The sequence below is a fragment of the Oreochromis aureus genome, linkage group 17 (genome assembly GCF_013358895.1).
Source record: "Oreochromis aureus strain Israel breed Guangdong linkage group 17, ZZ_aureus, whole genome shotgun sequence".
NCBI classification, from domain to species: Eukaryota; Metazoa; Chordata; class Actinopteri; order Cichliformes; family Cichlidae; genus Oreochromis; species Oreochromis aureus.
In genome coordinates this window covers 9,981,877-10,001,689 of record NC_052958.1, presented here as the reverse complement: position 1 = coordinate 10,001,689, position 19,813 = coordinate 9,981,877, and the positions used below count along the sequence as shown (strand labels likewise).

Sequence of the window (19,813 nt, the reverse complement as noted above, 5' to 3'; positions counted from 1 at the left end):
CTGATGTTGATTGGCACCCAACCTCCCAACTCCTCCCCCCTTTAGCTGTACCGCAGTGCAGCTCGTGCTGGCAGGCCCCTGCAAGGTTACCGCTGCTTCACCGAGAGGGCTGACAAATGAACATAGAAGGCAAACATCTGAGTATTTCCTCCCACTAGCACTTGCCCCATCTTGCACAATTTATTAACGAATGATGGAGCGGACCATTTACTGTGGTGTTAATCTTCCTTTGTTTACCGTCTGCAGTTTTGTCATAGGGAAATGAAAGCTTAGGGAATACATAGCAGACTGTGGTCATTTGTCATTCTGTAATGCAAAGCTATACTGACCTTTTTGTACAAAGAAAAAAGTCATGTAAATATTGTATGAGCTGTAATATTCTGATATGTTCTTAAATAAATGAGGGAGACAACGAGCAGTAGTTTGATATATTTCTGGTGACAACTCAAACCAAAGGTGAGAGATCAGTTTTCTTTTCTTTTTGTACATAACAGTTTAAAAGTGGCCCAACCAATCTTACAAGCTGATAATGGAAAATCAAAAATATATCAGTGTGTCTTGTCTAATATCTACCAAGATATGTGCAAACTTTCTAACACAGCATAATGTAGAAACTACTATAGAACAATCTGCAAAGAACAAATTCAAGACATTTCTTTGTGACCAGTTTCTGACCGTACTCTAAAACACATTTAGAAGAAGTTGGTCTCTCATTTTAACTCTAAAATAACCACATATCAGCTCCATAAATTGGTATCAGAATTGGCGTTTAGTGTAAAATATCTTCTTTGTGATGTGCACCTTGGGCGATCGTGGCTCAAGAGTTGGGAGTTCGCCTTGTAATTGGAAGGTTGCCGGTTCGAGCCCCGGCTTGGACAGTCTCGGTCGTTGTGTCCTTGGGCAAGACACTTCACCCGTTGCCTACTGGTGGTGGTCAGAGGGCCCGGTGGCGCCAGTGTCCGGCAGCCTCGCCTCTGTCAGTGGGCCCCAGGGTGGCTGTGGCTACAATGTAGCTTGCCATCACCAGTGTGTGAATGGGTGAATGACTGGATATGTAAAGCACTTTGGGGTCCTTAGGGACCAGTAAAGCGCTATACAAATACAGGCCATTTACCATTTACCTTGCTAGTACCAGGTTGGAACCCCATTTGCCTTCAGAGATGCCCGTGCAGGACAGCATGTGCAAATTGTAGCCTCAGTTTCCTATTCTTAGCTGACAGATGTGGTCTCCTGGTGCAGGTCGAAGCAGTCTATCTGTTCTCCTCTGGCCTCAGACATCAACAAGGCATTTTCACAGAGAGAACAGGTTAACAAGCAGTCGTGGTAATGAGTCTTTCAGCGCATTCTGTATTCTTTAATGTACAACTTTATTTGGTTTGTCTTAAAAAAAAAGAAGAACTTCTTCATTGATGATCTTCATTTTAAAGATTTCATTTATCTTAAAACATTGACTATTACAAAGCGACAAGCTGCCATTATGGAAAGGAGGGGAAAAAACCCATACAACATAAACAGAAAGAAAAACTTCAAATTTCAATAGCTGTCTTATGATTAATGTATTTTTTGCTATAAAAAAACGTTCTACATTCATCTGTCATTTTTACCATAAGGCACTACAACAATGATATGCTACACAAGGATTATTAACAACTAAAAGGTGCTTTAACGGTCATAAAAAGTGTGGTACAGTTCTTCATGAATCAGCAGGTTTACCTCTTTTTAAATAAAACATCTCATTCATTTTGTGGTATCAGAATGATACATTTGATAACATGAATCCAACTAATGCAAACAGTACGGCAAATAGCTGGAGAGAGATTTCCAAATAAAAACAACCAACCAAAAAAAGTCTATCATTTAAAAAAGAGTTTCAGTGTAGTTTCCAATGTTTGGTTGTAGCATGACACAAAACCCCAACAAAACAAAAACAACAGCCATAAAAAAAGTCGCTACATGGATACAGATGAGATGAAAACTGCGCCAATAGTGTTTATGAATCGACGGCTGAGTTTCATCAGGAGCTCAAAGCGCTTTTTATCCTTGAATTGACAAAATCGCATTTCTTGAACCCGCACTGTTGGAAAAAGTGTAGATTAGCGTGCTGTATTTCAAACGTTCAAAAAACATAATCTATGTCTTTGTACTGAACCGAACTAAAGACTTAAATATCAAAAAGTTATTTAATGAACTGAATGATGCAAATGTGCAGTTTAGTGCTGTGCAATACTACAAATTTTGATATCGATCTGATACCAATAAATACAGGGGCAGTATTGCCAATATCAATACAGATAGCGATACTTTTAATCTATAATGGCAGCTTATGTAAGAGAGAGCAGTGTGGCATGAGTTATTCACAACCACTAAAAATACTGTGATTTTTACTTTTCTCAATAATTAGTTAATACAAACGTTTCAGCACGTTCAACCTAGTGCATGTTTGAGGTATATCTTTCACTTGGCTACATACTTAACATAGAAACAAAGTATCAGCCCTGTCATGCTAGTATTGATGTGACACCAATATCAGCTTTGGCATCAATACTATTGATATTTAGATCAATCCTCCCACCTCTAGGGCAGTTTTTCTGAAAGACACAGCTGAATAATGTAACATGCAGCAATGTATCAACAACTAGCAGCTCAGTTCTTTGTCTAAATTAAACAACTTATAGTGGAAAAGAAGCCATTTCAACCCTCTAAGCCTAAAACACATTTTTAAGTGCTGAGACAGAAACTTAAAGTGCTCATAATGAAATGTAAAGACATGAAGAAAATCATGTGCAACATGATATGATAGGATGTGATATGTGCAGGAACTCACTTTCTTGAGGGTCTCGTGGACTTCATTGTGTTGCCATATTACGTGCAGCAGAAGGCACGCTGCCTTTTGCATACGAGTGGGTCTGTAATGCGGAGAAAGAAAAGGTAAAAATAATATCACACATGCTGTTTTTCTGAACCGTGAGTACTTTTACTTTTTATGCTTATGGTAAAATTTGGATTGACTCCAAAAGTGGAGCAATCCTCATAGATTCCTTGAGATTCCAGATTCCTGTCTGCTTGGCATCACTTCAGACAAAATCTAATGTGCTTTTCCACGCTTTTTAAAAAATTCCAATTATCTGATGACATGCCGTACACGTTCATGCATGAATTCTGGGCTTTACCTTTTCCTGCTAGTACGATTCTAGTATTTGTTAGTATGTTAATTAGCACTAATAGAGAGGTATGCGTTTCTGTGGCATGTACCCATACGACCTACAAAAGCAGACTCCCTCATAACTTAGCGCTAGCCTGTTCATGACTTTGCATGAACTGGCTATAGCATTTACTCACATCAGTTTTTGAATTATCCACTTTTATCTGAAGTACCGAGACTCTGAAGAAGTTACTTTGTGTTATTGCTACCTAAAGGAACTAAATACAATGGATTAGGTAAATAATGATATAAAAATAAACAAAACAAAATAACAAACAAAATAATGGCATGTATATCATTATTTTGCATTGAACATTGAACTTCTCAAGTCTTGTATCTGAGTGGTTTAGTAAGGTAACTAACCCTGTCTCTGTCTTGCTGATGTTGATGATCTTTGGGATGCCGCGGTTTTCGATTATTCCGTTGGCGTTCTTCGCATCACTCTGGCACAGGTAAGTCAGGATTTCACATAGAGAAATCGTCACCTCACTAGTCTGGTTGACATCGGTGCCGTCAAAGGGCAGCATTTTCAGCATCTCTGGCAACACCTGGTTTGCTTTAGGAGTAAAACAAGTCATGTAAAAGATCCCTTCAAAAGTGCGGTTTGTGGTCATGGTGGAACGATAATGGGAAAAGCTTAGAGGAGACATCAAAAGTTACCAATGGCAGGGTGAAGTTGATCGTAGCGTGAGAGGTTTTTGATTAGAGATACAGCAGTTATCTTTAGATTACTACTTTCACCGTTTAAAATTTCCTTAATCATCTCAAGACCATTTTCCCGCTGAACAATGGTAACGGCAACGCTTCCATTTATCTGCAGGCCACAGAACAAACATTTTAAATATGTCTCACATGTATAACTATATAGTACATATACATGTAAATATAAATGTGCTAAACAATACTAAAGCATAATGATCAGTTGGCCAAAACAAAAGCTGTTAAATCTGTTAAGCTGTCAAACAGTATTCCAGACTAATCTACCCTTCATTTGACTCATACATACATCTAATAAAGTGTCGGAGACACAGTAAACACACCTGCCTCTTTTCTGCTTACACATTGAACCTATAAATAGATTAAGCTGAAGTCCTGAACATCTTACCTCGTGTTTTCCGGCCGTGATGTTCTGCAGAGCCCCAAGGGCAGCCTCCTTGATGGCGTCACATTTACTGCAGGCCATCAGTGATATGTACATCCTGACAGTGATTATGTCCCACAGCCACTCTATGCCATGGGGGTTGGGGTTGGGCTCCAGCAGGGGGTGCTGATGCACTGCATACTGAAAAGAAGGAGTTTTCGAGACACAGACTTCAGGTATGTGGGTCCAGTGGGTTCAAATTTACAACAAAAGGTGGCTAACTGTGTTAACAATTGATTATATTCAGTATGGACGTCTAAAGACTGGTGGTGCATCCATTTGTCCACATTTTCATATTGGAAGTTTAAATTTCTGGCAACAGTTTTAGTGTGAAAGAACCAAATCCATGCAGTCAGATTTCCTGTAGAAGGCAGAATAAAAATCGCTGTTAGAACAGCATATTGAAGCCCGTAGTTTTCAAAAACTATGCTGTCATTAGTTACATATACATATAAACTCACAACGTTTTTAGGCAAAAAATATCAACTTCCCATTACAGCAAATACCTAACCAACCAGTGAAATGGCAGCAACCGTGTGTATTTAGGCATGTAGACATAGTTTAAATGATCCGCTGAAGTTCAAATCGAGCTTCGGAATGAGGAAGATAGTTGATTTAAATGTCTTTGAATGAGCACGGTAGTAGCTGCCAAACTGGGCTGGTCTATTTCAGCAATTACTTATCTTCTAGGATTTTCCCACACAACCATGGTTTACAGAGAATGGTCTAAAATAGAGAAAAATATCCAGTGACCGGCAGTTCTCGGGGCTAAAATGCCTTGTAGAGCCCAGACTTGTTGATCTCAGAGGAGAATGCTTCGAGCTGATAGAAAGGCAAAAGCAAAATTTAAATAACCACTCATTACACCTAAGGGTGCAGAAGAGCATCTCTGAACACGCAGTATGTTGAACCTTAAAGCAGATGGCTGCAGAAGACCACACTCCCGTCAGATAGGAACAGGAAACTTAAGACTACAATTCACATAGGCTCATCAAGATTGGACAACAAAAGCCTGGAAAAATGCTGTCTGGTCTGATGAGTCTCAATTCAACTCAGATTATAGGGTAAGAATTTGGCACAAAAAACATTTATACTCTCTTGTATAAATGGTTCAGGCTGCTGGAGGTGAATGTTTCCTGACACACCTCAGATCTCTTAATACCAACTGAGCATTGTTTAAATGCCAACAAAGACAAAAAGTTAAAGAGGCTTAGTGATATTTAAGATAACACTAAGTGTATTTAAGATGACACTGTTTTCTTAAATAAGGACCAGACAAATGTTTTGACTTAGTAATTTTTTATGTGATCAGCAGCCATTAATCCAGTTATGTCCTCATTTATGTAGGATTTATGTCAGCAATGAACTTCGTAGACAGTGTTTTCTTATTTTGCACCTTGGTCATGGATAACCCTGAGAGCACATAAAAGCTGAACGCTCTTGTCTGCCCCGGAGAGTTCAGACTTCTATAAGACTTCTGTAACTGAAGAGTATAACTGCTACTCATAAGCTGGACCTCGTATAGCATTTTCACTCTGACTTGTTTTATTTTTGCTTTGTTCTGACGTTAGATTTGATTTTGAAATTGTACCACTAACATCGTGCCTTTTTGGCCAGGTTTCCCTTGGAAAAGAGAAGTTAATCTCAAAGGACTTCCTGATTAAATAAAGGCTCATTAAAAAAATGTCAGCAAATATCAACAGGAATTTAACTGATAGCTCAGGATGTGTGTTTTTAAAGCAGCTTTAGCTGTTCGACCAGATGCAAAGTTGCAATCCACCTCCTCTCCACTTCCTCCTTTAATGCTGTATTTGACTTCATTAATGTCATGTCCATTTGTCACTGTTGCCTGCTTTGTTGCTACACCCATGCAACTGCACAGAGGTGTCAGACCAGAATTGTAGCATCAAATGAAATTACTGCAGATGGAAAAAAACAATCATCTTTTGAGAATTGTGCTTCTGAATGTCATGCTATGTAGAGCTATGGCTAACTACATAGATAATAGCATAACAGCAGCAACACTGGTGCACCTGGTAAAGCAGTAATGTATAATGCATGATTTGTTTGGATGTTTCTCACCACCAATCTAATACAAGAGAAAGCTAAATGAGCATGTTCTAGTAAGGATGATTAAAGATGCTCGCTCACACTCAGATATTAAACCATAAGAACATCTTTTGTGTTGTCAGGGTCCATTAATGTGTAAAGAGATTACCTCTGTGATCTTGGCACTGCGGTAAGAAAAACAGCCCGGAGTCTTTGGCTGCGAATCCAAGTCTTGGCGAGACTCTCTGAGAACCTGGTCGTTTTTCTTTGGAAGCTCTGACTCAATCTGATAAGACAGGTTGTGCAGGATACAGACGCAGTTCTCCGTGGGCTTCAGAGCAGATTGAGATGTAGATGAAGAAAGAAATTAAAGATTGTCTGGCAAACAATTTAATAACATACGGGGACACAACAGAAACATAGAAGGGAATTCTAAGAATTCAGGCAAAGTTTACATCAGTTTGAAAGTACAAGCAAAAATCATTTGTGAACATGTAACAAAAGTGTTGTGAATCAAAGCACTCTGCCGTGATGCAGACACAGTGAGGACAAATGTTTTCACTTCACCTTGTCATCCATCTTGCGGTTAGCTACGGTTCCCCGGATGTAGTAGATCAAAGAATCGATGAGATTGTCACAATTCCTCATTGCTTTCCTGACATTTTGGCCTGCGGAACTCAGATTTCTAGAAACAAAAATGTGCCAATTAGATAAGCCCATTTTAATAAAGTCAAAAGTGCTATAAAATATTTTTCTGTCATCCACACAATTGTGCATATTAATGGATGCACTATTTTGGACATCTTTCCAATGGCCGTGGCAATCACAGAAAAATTATATCACAGACTAGTAAGACTAGCCTGTTCTTATGCAGCCCAACCAACAGAGGGAAATAAATATGAAAATTAACATTCAGTATCCCCACAAGAGGCTCTTTGTGCAGCCATGAGGAACTCCCTTATTTCATCCACTGGGAGCTCAAAAGGCTTTAGAACATGATAAGGAGAACTCGATAACACTGGGTCAGAGAGGACTGAATGATTTCAGTTCAGCAAAGCCGGGGAAAGAGAGAGCTCGATGAATAATTGAGTCTTTCACTCTTTTCATCTGGCTATAGTTGCCAGGGGAGCAGTGGCTCTTATATCTCCTGCTTTGCAAACAGAGAGATGATGTGTGTCTAAACAAGTCCAAGGCAGAAGTACGAGGCATAATCTCAGACCCCAGTAGATAAACTGTGGTTTGACATAATCACATGATAGTAAAGAAACTGTATAAAAATGGATGGTAGTTACTCTTTTGCTTATTATAATTTTAGTGACTAGGCAGTTTCAGACATTTTCACAGAGCTGCTAGATGAACCCCAGATGTTTCTTAAATCAACCATCATACAGTTCTTCTGCCCTTTGCACGCTCCTTCAAATTCTTGGTGATTTCCTATGTTATACTGTTCACCTTTCTCCATCGGGGTCTCTACACACACCCCTCTAATCTACACCAATGAGAAAATTGAGAATAGCATTAGTTCAGGTAGACCAGAGAGCCAAGCCTAGTTTCCTATCCTGGTAGATCAGCAGTCTACTTTGTCTGATGGGTCAGCTGATACTCTTTGTTTAGGTTGCTTTTGCATCTTCAGTCATTTCCATCCCACATTGTAAACAAACAGTAAAAAACTAAAAATATGCTGGAGCACAGGTACCCTTGCACTCACATATGCTATATACAAAAGAGACAAAAGACAAACATAACATAAACTCCTCCATGCATCTGTGTGCTAATTACAACCATACACTCATAGTACCATCATAGAGAAATGTAGCCAAACTAATATCTTTGTTAGATGGCATAGAATACAAAACAGGCGAGCCATACTCAGTTGGTGTGACCACTGTAAACATAGAATTAACACTGCACAAGCTGAGAAATGACCTTTTTTTAAATTTCAAAGAGACATATTAGAGGTACTAAAAATCTTACTTCCCAAAATCATTGCCTTCATCAGTCATGCTACTGCGATCATTGCAGATGCACTAAGCCACTATAATAACCAAATAACTGGATGGTACATGCAATAGCTTACTGGCAATATGAGAGTTTAACCAGTTCCAAAAAAAAAGCTGGAAAGCAGTTTAAAAACACAAAGTAACTATGGGCAGATCTAACAAACACAAGCCCCTGGTCTTACAAAACACTACTACTCCAGGTTTTCCATTTATGCCGATCCATCTGGAGGCCCCAGATCTAATCTGTCACACAGTACAAATCCCTGGAGTTTGAGGATGTAGGTGATAAATTCACAGCAGAAGAACCTTTTGTCCTTCAGGAATTAAATGCTATGATTCCAAACAATATCTTTTGATCTGCTGAAATCTTCGACCTCTTCTGTTTAGAATCCGCAGATTAAGTGACACCTACAGGAGTTTTTGGTTTATCCTAATGAAAAACATCCCACCAAGTACAGTTTTTTCGCAGCTAACAAGAGAGAACCTACCGCAGGCAGCCAGTGGCATTGATGAAAGTTTCATCATCCGCTAGCAGTTCATCTTTCGGATTCTCGCCTTCAAAAATGCCAGAACCGGGAACGAGAACGGAGCGGCTGAGAGTGGATAAGGCACGTTCTGGAAAAGCCTCCTTCAACATGTCATGAGAGGAGAGGTTCCACAAAAGACCTGTGAGAGAGATTGAGATTTACTTTTTTGCAAGGAGATTCATCACAAAAATATAAATAAGCTAGTGCTGTATTGCATATACGAGTCTTAGAGCATGATTTCATATGTATCAAAGGCAATGTTTATTTAAAGAGAGCAAAACCGGTTTTGATGAGATGATGCTTGAAATTTGCAAACCTAATCAGATTAAAATTAGGACATGTAGCGTGTTTAAACACAAACTAACCCGTAAGCTGCCGCCTGGTCTCCTTATCACGGCTGCTATTCAGTACAGTAGGAATGAAAGACAAGCCTTTGTTTTCCTCAACTTTAAGCTTATTTTTATCGTTCTCATAAACAGCATTGCGCAGCGCCCCGGCAGTGGCACGTTGCACTTCTTCGCTGTCATTGTTAAGTAGATACAGGAGCTTCTCAATCCCGTTCACATGGCAAATCTGGAGAAAAAAGAAAAAGCAAGAGTGGACTAACGATTGACAAATTCACGTATCAGGATTTATAACCGCTCTGCATCCTTAAAACATAAAATACAGGTGATTAAACATACCTTGTGTCTAGCAACGGCACTCTTGAAACATTGATTTTGTATGAAAGTGGTTGCATAGATCAGTGTTTCCTCTTCATTCTGGGTCAAAAGCTGCACAGCCTTCTCCACTGTCATCATCGGAGTCTTGCTTACTGACCTCCTGTGTGAAAATCCACAAATGTTTCAAAATGTAGATTATCAATACAGGATCATATTGAAATAAAGAATGTACAGAACAAAGGTCTTACAGTTTTGTGACATTCTGCGCCTGCATCTGCTTAATGGGTAACTGCATTGCTGCCCGCCTGCCAGCATCCGTCTCCACACTGCTGAGAGAGGGTGAGTATGTGCTCACTCTGAAGGGTTTCTTGTGGCCCCTTTCCCTCAACTGCCCTAGCAAGAACGAGCCATCCTCAGGCTGGATAAAATCAAACGTGATATTACCATTTCGTCTCTGCACAGTTGGTTTCACAGTACTTTGTCTGTAAGTCTGAAGGGAACCATATTCTCTATTTTTCTGAAATGCAGTATTTGCAGATACAGATTGTGATCCTACGATCTGTCTAAGCGTCCTCTGCCGGACGGTCCCTCGTGCAGGTGTGTATGCACACCTCTGTGTGCTACGAGGTAATACTGAAAAAGCATTGTGGTGAAAGGAAGGCAACTTTGCTAAGTGAGTGCCCACTTTGGGTGAATGGCTTGGTCCTGGAGGGGTGTGAATCCCAGAATGGTAAGTACTGTATTTAAAGTGCCTATGAGGTTGTGCTGGGCTTGACTGAGCGGACACTTCCAGCCTCCTGGCTGGATTGTGCTCATGGTCGCCAGAGAAGGATTGACTGGAGAAGGTCAATCTATTTACCTGTGAGAAGGAAAAACAAAAACAACTTTAATACACTGGCCTGGTTACCCTGCTCTTTCACTGTATGGGACTTTATACTTGCATGTCATTATAGTCAGAAATACACAGCACTGCTCAGCAACTACCTGTGCAAAAGGTCATTATGATGTCTTGGTAACCCCATCCCAATGCATTTATCACTGTGCACCAAACTTTAGCACAAAGGAATACTGATGTGGTTTAAAATATATGACTTATTTTTTTAATGTGTTATTGTCGTAATCAGATCTATATGTTGTATAGAAAGAGAAACATTAGTCTCCACAATTAGAATCTATAGTAATTGCCTATTTACACAAGCTGCTACTACATGTATTTTCTTTACAATGGGTTGAAAATAAGGAAACCACTCCCCAACTTTAAACAAGACATAAGGATGTTCATAGACTTTTGGATTCATTTATTATTTGTATTTATTTATTTATTTAATTTTAGTTCAGCTTTATAAATTGTGTGAATGACTAAGTTGCTATTTGGGGTGTGGCTGCGACGACTCACGATGTCACTATCAGCTAGGATTTATCTCAGTGAATCTGAGTCACTGAACTGGAACTCTGATGTTAGAGTCACACATGGGAAAATAACACCTGGAGAACGCGGCATGAGCAAAATTATTATGACTGTGTGCAATAAACATGCAATTTCAAATGGGTGCTTTGAAGACAGGGAGCAGTTTTGCAACCACTTGAAGTCAGCTGTCGTTTGCAAAGTGACTTTGGTGCAATAAAATGTCAATAACATGAAAATCAGTCTGCTATCAATGATAGAGTGAATTAAGTCTAGTTGGCAATTACATGCAATCTGTTTGTGATAATACGGTGATTAACTATGATCAATTAGCAGAAATAATAAATCTGTTACTGTCGACATTCACAGAAATTCACACTGACTACTAAGCTTTGATTATACTCTGTTGCAGACACGAAACCCAATTGCTGATTTGTGTTTCCTGTTATACTCCTTTCAAGCTTGTTGCCTGAGGTGTAGTTTGTGCACAGTAATGTCAATTTTATGTGGACTAGTCTTCACGGTCACAGGCAGGCAAACAGATGTCCCTCGCACTGAACATCTCATGCCAGAATTTACTTAGACCGAAAACTCGCAAACTAGTACAAGTATAATCAAGACATTACATGCACAGTTCAGCTAGAAACTCATAGATCTGAAACTGAAATTGAAAAATTCCTTCACAAATTATTGTGATTGTTATTATTGTATAAATCTATTTTTCTGAAATGCAGTATTTGCAGATACAGATTGTGATCCTACGGTCTGTCTAAGCGTCCTCTGCCGGACGGTCCCTCGTGCAGGTGTGTATGCACACCTCTCGGTGTGCTACGAGGTAATACTGAAAAAGCATTGTGGTGAAAGGAAGGCAACTTTGCTAAGTGAGTGCCCACTTTGGGTGAATGGCTTGGTCCTGGAGGGGTGTGCATCCCAGAATGGTAAGTACTGTATTTAAAGTGCCTATGAGGTTGCTCTGGACTTGACTGAGCGGACACTTCCAGCCTCCTGGATGGATTGTGCTCATGGTCGCGAGAGAAGGATCGACTGGAGAAGGTCAATCTATTTACCTGTGAGAAGGAAAAACAAAAACAGCTTTAATACACTGGCCTGGTTACCCTGCTCTTTCACTGTATGGGACTTTATACTTGCATGTCATTATAGTCAGAAATACACAGCACTGCTCAGCAACTACCTGTGCAAAAGGTCATTATGATGTCTTGGTAACCCCATCCCAATGCATTTATCACTGTGCACCAAACTTTAGCACAAAGGAATACTGATGTGGTTTAAAATATATGACTTATTTCTTTAATGTGTTATTGTCGTAATCAGATTTATATGTTGTATAGAAAGAGAAACATTAGTCTCCACAATTAGAACCTATAGTAATTGCCTATTTACACAAGCTGCTACTACATGTATTTTCTTTACAATGGGTTGAAAATAAGGAAACCACTCCCCAACTTTAAACAAGACATAAGGATGTTCATAGACTTTTGGATTCATTTATTATTTGTATTTATTTATTTATTTAATTTTAGTTCAGCTTTTTAAATTGTGTGAATGACTAAGTTGCTATTTGGGGTGTGGCTGCGACGACTCACGATGTCACTATCAGCTAGGATTTATCTCAGAATTTACTTAGACCGAAAACTCACAAACTAGTACAAGTATAATCAAGACATTACATGCACAGTTCAGCTAGAAACTCATAGATCTGAAACCGAAATTGAAAAATTCCTCCACAAATAGTGACGTTAATCTCTGGTGTGCCAATCAATCAGTCAAACTGGTCTTCTTTTTCTAGTTTCCAAGTCTTTTTAATACTCTGAGCCATAATGTGATTTATGTGAAAAATAATATGTTTTGATGTGCAGTTAATTAAACTAATAGCCTGTGCAGGAAGTCTGTGCTCCAGTTCTGATGAGTAAAATGCTAATATTTTATTTGCATGACACTTAGCATTGGTGTGTAACGTAGCACTTGCTCTTGTTCAAATATGCTTTTTTTTCTTGTTTCAAGCATCCACGCACATAAAGTAAAAACTGTTGCTTAACAGATAAGATACGAAAAGAATACAATGATTTATTATTTAATAGCCTTGGATTCTGTGAGCATGCATAAAGCAGCAGCAGGATACCACACAGAAATTTGCCTGTATTCAAATTATGGAGTACAATATTTAGAGTGCAGTACAGTATGAGGCCACAAGTTCAAGTAGTTTATCCTTTTATAATCATTCTGTACAGGGACGACTAAAGCAAGCATACTGAGCTGAATCTGCTTAATATCTGTGGAGGAATCTGCATGCTTCAGATCTGTATTAGCTCTAAAAAACAGAAGCGAGATGAATATTCTAGTGATCGATTAAGATGACAAATTTCCCCAAAATGTTTAGGTGCATGTGGTGATGCATGAAGCACTAAAGAAGAATAAATAAAGGATAGTCTTACATTCATGTTTCTTACAAGTCCATCTGCATCATCAAAGCTCCCCGTTTCATATTTCTGTGTATAGACACCACCTGAAACAAGTCAAAAAGGTTTGGTTAGTATGGTAATTCCCGCCACACATTAGTGTTCTCATATCTGGATCGTGATTGCAGTGAGATTAAATGGATTTGACATTAAATGCTATCTGTTAAATAATGTTTTGTGACACAATAGGCATGTTTTTATTATGTATAATTTAAAAAGTTGTTGAACTCTGAGCAGGTGTAATGTGGTTTCCTTGTTGATGAAAATACACCTTCCATTTGGTTGACATCTGGTGACTGTCACAGCAGTAGAGCATGATTCACTTTATCACTATCAGTAAGTGACCTCTTATGCCCTGTGCACAGAACTACAGCGTATGCCGTCACAGAGCAGCTGTATTTGTACTGACATTAGATTACACACAGGTGCACTCTATTTAGTCATTAGCACTCATCAGGCAATGTCTATGGGCAACTGACTGCACTCAGACCAAAGGGGGCTGAATAATTACGCACAGCCCACTTTGCAGTTATTTATTTGTAAAAAATGTTTGGAATCATGTATGATTTTCATTCCACTTCTCACGTGTACACCACTTTGTATTGGTCTTTCATGTGGAATTCCAATAAAATTGATTCATGTTTGTGGCTGTAATGTGACAAAATGTGGGAAGGTTCAAGGGGGCCGAATACTTTTGCAAGCCACTGTATTGTGATTCTAGGAGAGACGATTCTTAGAAATTTTATTATTATCAGCAGAAAGTTCAGCAGACTTGTTTTTTTTTTTTTTTACCAAACTAACAAATACTAAAACTATTTCCCAAAAATGTAATTTTAGTTTAGTTTTTTTAAGTTCAGAAAATTGTTTTGCTACTTTCAGTATTTTTTATTTTTTTTTGCTTTACGTAAAATGTTTTTTCACATCTAGCTTGACTTTGTAGTTTGTCGTTTTAGTTAACTATAATAACCTTGTAAGTCAGTAACAAAAACAGTCAGCCATGTCAATACATGTAATCCATCCATTTTTTTCTACTTATCGAATTCAGGGTTGTGGTGGTGCTCACCATGAACCCATCACCAGGCTATCACAGGGCTTATCCACAGAGACAAACAACCATTCAGTCACATTAACACCTGCGGCAAATTTGGATTCACCTGTTAACCTTGCAAGAATGTCTTTGGACCGTGGGAATATCTACCACAGCCACAGGCAGAACACGCAAACTCAAAGAGAAAGGACTCGGCCTGCCGGTGAATCCAAACCCAGGACCTTTTTGCAGTGAAGTGACAGTGCAAACCGCTGCACCACTATGTGTCTAAGCTTATATTACATATCATGCTGATAATTAGTCAGTCCCACAAAGGCTTAAGAGGAAGCCAGAAAATAAATTCTTTCATTTTTATTTACAGGGTATTGTTGACTCATGTGGTTAACCATCCGTGTAAACACACCTAACAAACCTTTTAATAGTCAGTGATGCTTCATAAATTCATCCAAACCTGTCCAGATACAGACAATATTACTTTTTATTCTCTATCGTCTGCAAAATTGAATTACCGACCTCTTTATTTTTGGCTACCAATACTTAATAAATACGCACACGGGGCTGATCAGTGGGTGACATAGTAATTCTGGCAGGTATCACCTTTAGGGAACTGCAGAAACCTGTTAGACAACAGGACTAACTAGGAAGTGTGCATTCCACTTAGAGAAATGTCTGTGTTTACACTAACTAGACTTCTAGTAGGCTCCACTTAATGCAGACCACAGCCTCGGGACAGACAAAGCAGGGTCTGGCAAAGGAAAAGGGTTTGGTAGTTTATGATAGGGGTTTCCAGCTTGGACCCTTTTGAAGGGGTTTAACATAGCCACCAGGGTGGGAAACGAGGAAAAACTCTGTACTTCTATTATTATTATTAGTCATATTAATATTGTTTGTTGTTATTATTATTTAGTAAAGCAATTGATAGCTGACTAATCTACCTGTACAAATCCTTGACATTCTAAAGTTTAAATATTAGATATGAAATGTGGGAGGAAGTTATCTTTGCTACCTCTCTCATTCACTTCATTCATTAGTACTACTTCATTAGCTTGGCTTACGTGCACCCGGTTTCTCCCAAATGAGTCAAACTATGATGCTAATTCATTTTCAAAATGAACATTACCATTTGACTGAGTCTTTTTAGATTTCCTGGACATTGTGAGCTTAACCTGCCGTTGAACCCGCTGGTTCCGGTCCTCATCTGGCTGCGTTGAGGATCGCAGATCGGCCGGCAAAGCCAGGCTGGTGTCATCCAGCACAGAGGAGTCGTGCGCAGGCAACACCGACTTAAAAGACGGATCATCCATTGTGAACAACAAAAGAGAGCAAAAGAAAAAAAAAAACTCGCCAAGAGTCGAGAGGTCAGTTTTTCCTTTTAACCATATGAATAGGGATCCTGGAATAATAGTCGACGCTGCTTTGTTTCTCCCACTTTCCCTCAGCTAGGTCCAGTCAGGAGGGCGGGGCTAAAGGCGCACCTGAGGTGTCAGGTGTCACCACGAGGACACATCAGGTAACAATGTATGAATGTAGCTGTGTGCTTTAATTATTTAATTTTATTTCCCTGCAGACTGTTTTTTTTTTTTTAATTCTAGCAGTGTTTTAGTATATTTAAAGGTTTAACAGCCGTTTTAGAATTGTGAACCAAATTACTCAACACCAATCAACATTTTTAAAGATTCAGCTAACATTACTTGGAAAAACTGATATATTTGTCCAGCAGAAGTTTTGCCTCTGTACACCACCATAATGGATTTTAAATCAGTCGATCATCATGTGATTATATGACTTTCAGCTTGAACTCAAGAACAAATGTCTGCATTAACTGTGCAGGAAGTGCAGCCATTTTTTTTTTCAGAAGTTCGGGAATAGTTCGAGAGACTCAGGTCAAGTGTGTCATATTTGACAACTTTTTGAGTGAGTTTTTTAATATCTCTACATCATCAGTGTGATAAATTGCACACTAAATTGCGCAAAAATGTCAGATGTAGCCAAAATGACACAAATTAAAACTCATTTATGCAAATGAAAAATAATGGATTTCCTTTTTACGTTTGTCAGCAGGTTCAATAAACACTTGAAATAGTTGAAGAAGCTACAAACACTTTTTTTAAACAAAAAAATTGGATTTTCTGGCCATTATTTAACGGTTCAGCCTTCAGGAGGATAATTTTAAATATGGGGCTTGTTTTTAATAGTTGGATGAAAATCCTTTGTCATCAATAACTGCCTGAAGTCTAGAATCTATCACATCAGGTGACCAGGCCATACAAGAGCATCCCACTTCTTTGCCTTGACACAAAATTCATCCTGCTTCTTCCATCATCAGCAAACACTAGTGGCCCATTTCTACTGGCAGCCATGTCAGTGCCCTCACACGGTCCTTTATTTTCCCCTCCAGAACTTTGCTCACTCTTTCAGATGTTTTCTGGTCTACTCTGTCTGATCCTTCCTTCCTGAGCTTAACCAGTGTTTTACAGCTTGCTGTAAACCACTCGTGAAGATGTCTCTTTATTGTACACCTTGGCAATGATAGAACTCAAGATTATTGTTTACTTGGTTAGATGTTTTTTTCTTAAACATGGAAAAAATCCTGTCACCATCCACTTTTATTAGCTGAAAACGCAAAATAAACCTAATTTGGGCCACCTTCTCACGCACAGACGTCTTTTTGGGTGACTAATTTAAAACGCTATAGAACACAAATTCAACACTTCTGTTAAAACTCTTGAATTAATTTTGAAATTCTACATTTCAATCACATATTTTTACTCCTCTGTGATAGTGTAGAGAGTCAAAAAACAACAAAAATTGCGTATTAGTCCAACAAATTATGGACCTAACTGTTAGTACGGTGGGGACTGTGTCAGCAGTATATCTCTTTGTGATCTGCACTGCGCTGTTGTGTTCAAAGAAAACTGCTGTTTGATATGAGGAACTGGGTCCAGCAGATATGCCCTTCCAGACAAAGGAGCCGGCGTTTGACTTTCACAAGTTGTAAATTACGGCTTCCAAAAAATCTTTTACAGCCTTGACTTTGATCAGCGAGAGCTCCCTCACAATCATAAAAAGCCTGAGATTTAATTCTGTGTGAGGCTGACTCGATTCTCAGAGACATTAGCCTGTATTCAGCTGTGTTAAACCTTATGGTAAAGCTGCACTCAAGGCTCAGGTACTTTGATGAAATGTGGATTTGCTGTACTCTCCAGATTGAGGGGCTCTGTAATCGTCAACCGTCGTGAAATTTGTTCTAAAGGTAATTTTTCAGCTCCTGTCACTGAAAACTGGCCTACTCCAGTATATCAGCTAGTAAACACACATGCATACGCATACACACACACACACACACACTTGATTAATTTGACAAATAATTCTTGCATATAAAAACATTTAAAAACAGTATATGCTGCAATCAGTCAAATAAATCCTCAACAACTGTTGAAATAAGATTTTTCCTCTTTAATGCACTCTTCTCCAAAGGTCTTTCCTTTCCAATTCTTTAACCCACTTTCACATGAAACATTGCTGTGCATATTAAGATAAACAATAACAAATCTTTAGTTTGCCTTGTTTACAGTAAGACCAATCACAGATCAACAAAGACCCGAGCATCCAACAGCATCTCAACAAGCGGAGGGAGGAGATGTGACTGGGAGCTGTAGAACATCAGGATTAATGGATTAAAGTTGGGCTCACGTTCAGATTGTGGTCTGACTCAGTCGCACATGTTCAACTTCAAAACGGCGCGAGGTAAAGAATCACCGACTCATGAGAATCTGAACAATGTAGGGTGCAGTTCGGATTTAGAAAGATATTTTTCACATTATAAAACAATCATATTCTGAAATCACACAAAGATTTTATCAAACAGTCTTTGAGATGTTTTTTTCCACCCTCTCACTCCACGATATAGACAATTAAAACACTAACATCAAGTTCTTTTACCTCCCATAAGGATACAAACTGTTTTCCTTTAATTTGGCACATCATATTTTAAAAACAGGCTGAGACTTTACGCGAGCTGAACCGCTGTATTATTTTACGATACTGCAGATAAGGTTTTGTGAAAGAGCAGCATCTACTGGTAAGATAAAGTCAGACATGGCATTAAATCTGAAGATATGACTGAACAAAAGCCAAGAATGAGAAACGCCTGGATTGTACCACCGTTTTCATTTCCAAATGCATTCATCTGATCTTTGATGTTCGCACCAGCCCTCTGCATGTCTCATACATCTACATTAAAAAAAAACAAAAAACAATAAATCCTTGTTTACTCTGGGTCAATACTTGTGTGACGTCTGTGTTTCTTAAAAAGGTTTTCATCTTAAAGTTTCAGATTATCATCCATATAATCTCATTCTGTGCTGTCAGTCATTTTAATACAACTATTACATGATGTACCCCCCTCCATCACCTCAACACAAAAACCAGCCGACCTTCACATCCTAAGCCGGTGGCATGTCACTATGTTGTGATACAAATACCCTGTAGTGTGCGTACTCAGTGGGTGAGGGGCAGCGGGGGGGTCAGGGAGAGTTCCTGCAGGTCTTCTTTTTCTGCCATTTGTACATTATTAAAAAAAATATATAAAACATTAAAGAGAAATTACAGCTTCATTTAGGTTAAAAACACATTGTCAGCGGTTCTCCTCAAAGCTATTTACAAATCGGTGTGTGGTAACTAGTCGTCATTCAGCCGTCAAAGCAGGAGAGAGTGGGAGTCTGTTTTCAGGGAGGAAACGTGAGTTTTAAAAGCTGGGGTGAGCCACTTTTCTTTGGCCTTTGAAAAGGAAGATTTTTTTTTTTAAATATATATATATATAGGGGTATTTGGGCAAAGGTTGTGTTGGAAATGGTAAGAATTATCGCAGATTAAAAATGCACTATTTCCTTCTTTGAATCAAACTATGTCACTAGATCATTTTACCTTTGCTTTGCATCAGTTAACTCACTGATCCAGTAGATATTCCCCCCTCCCCCGGCAGCATTGAATAGACCAAGACATTAACAGATCAACAGAAAAAAAAAAAAATGTCATTGTCAAGTCATTTGATGCATTAATTGCAGCCCTATGCAAACACAGGACAAAGCAATCATAGTTTATGTGGAAATGTAATTAGTGGACAGTTTCTTCAAACAGCACCACGAGACAAGAGAGAGAGAAAACTGCTGCTGGTTAAAGGAAAAGCAGACAATCATTCAATTGTTTTCATTCAGCATAAATCACAGCAATGCACTTCCCTCCCTCCAAACATCTCAAGTTGAGCCCGGCCACACGACCCCAGCAAGGTCGCAATTTGCAC

The 19,813-nt window shown here is 38.9% G+C and overlaps 1 protein-coding gene across 3 annotated transcripts; it reads right to left on the bottom strand.

The window, feature by feature from the left end:
• Nucleotides 1-1,016: 1,016 nt before the first annotated feature.
• pkp2 (plakophilin 2) lies at nucleotides 1,017-15,954 on the bottom strand. 3 transcript variants are annotated; one of them, XM_039600584.1, is made up of 14 exons: nucleotides 15,632-15,954; nucleotides 13,440-13,510; nucleotides 11,880-12,053; nucleotides 9,830-10,440; nucleotides 9,603-9,741; nucleotides 9,285-9,492; nucleotides 8,881-9,058; nucleotides 6,960-7,077; nucleotides 6,562-6,723; nucleotides 4,308-4,484; nucleotides 3,863-4,016; nucleotides 3,566-3,758; nucleotides 2,825-2,906; nucleotides 1,017-2,074 (listed from the first exon to the last, which is right to left on the bottom strand). In XM_039600584.1, the coding sequence occupies exons 1-14, from the start codon at nucleotides 15,813-15,815 to the stop codon at nucleotides 2,015-2,017; spliced, it is 2,511 nt and encodes an 836-aa protein (XP_039456518.1). In that variant the 5' UTR covers nucleotides 15,816-15,954; the 3' UTR covers nucleotides 1,017-2,014. The 3 variants fall into 3 exon arrangements, with proteins under 3 accessions (XP_039456518.1, XP_031582381.2, XP_039456519.1); XM_031726521.2 differs by lacking the exon at nucleotides 15,632-15,954 and adding an exon at nucleotides 13,735-13,821; XM_039600585.1 differs by lacking the exons at nucleotides 1,017-2,074; nucleotides 2,825-2,906; nucleotides 3,863-4,016 and having other exon boundaries at nucleotides 3,590-3,758.
• Between the last annotated feature and the right edge of the window lie 3,859 nt (nucleotides 15,955-19,813).

Excerpts from the sequence above, each read along its gene's own strand:
- pkp2 (XM_039600584.1), bottom strand. The coding sequence starts at position 15,815 with ATGGATGATCCGTCTTTTAAGTCGGTGTTGCCTGCGCACGACTCCTCT. Across the intron at positions 4,017-4,307 it reads TCACGGCCGGAAAACACGAG|ATAAATGGAAGCGTTGCCGT; the intron begins GTAAGATGTTCA and ends TGTGGCCTGCAG. Across the intron at positions 2,075-2,824 it reads TCCACGAGACCCTCAAGAAA|TGCGGGTTCAAGAAATGCGA; the intron begins GTGAGTTCCTGC and ends TTTTTCCAACAG.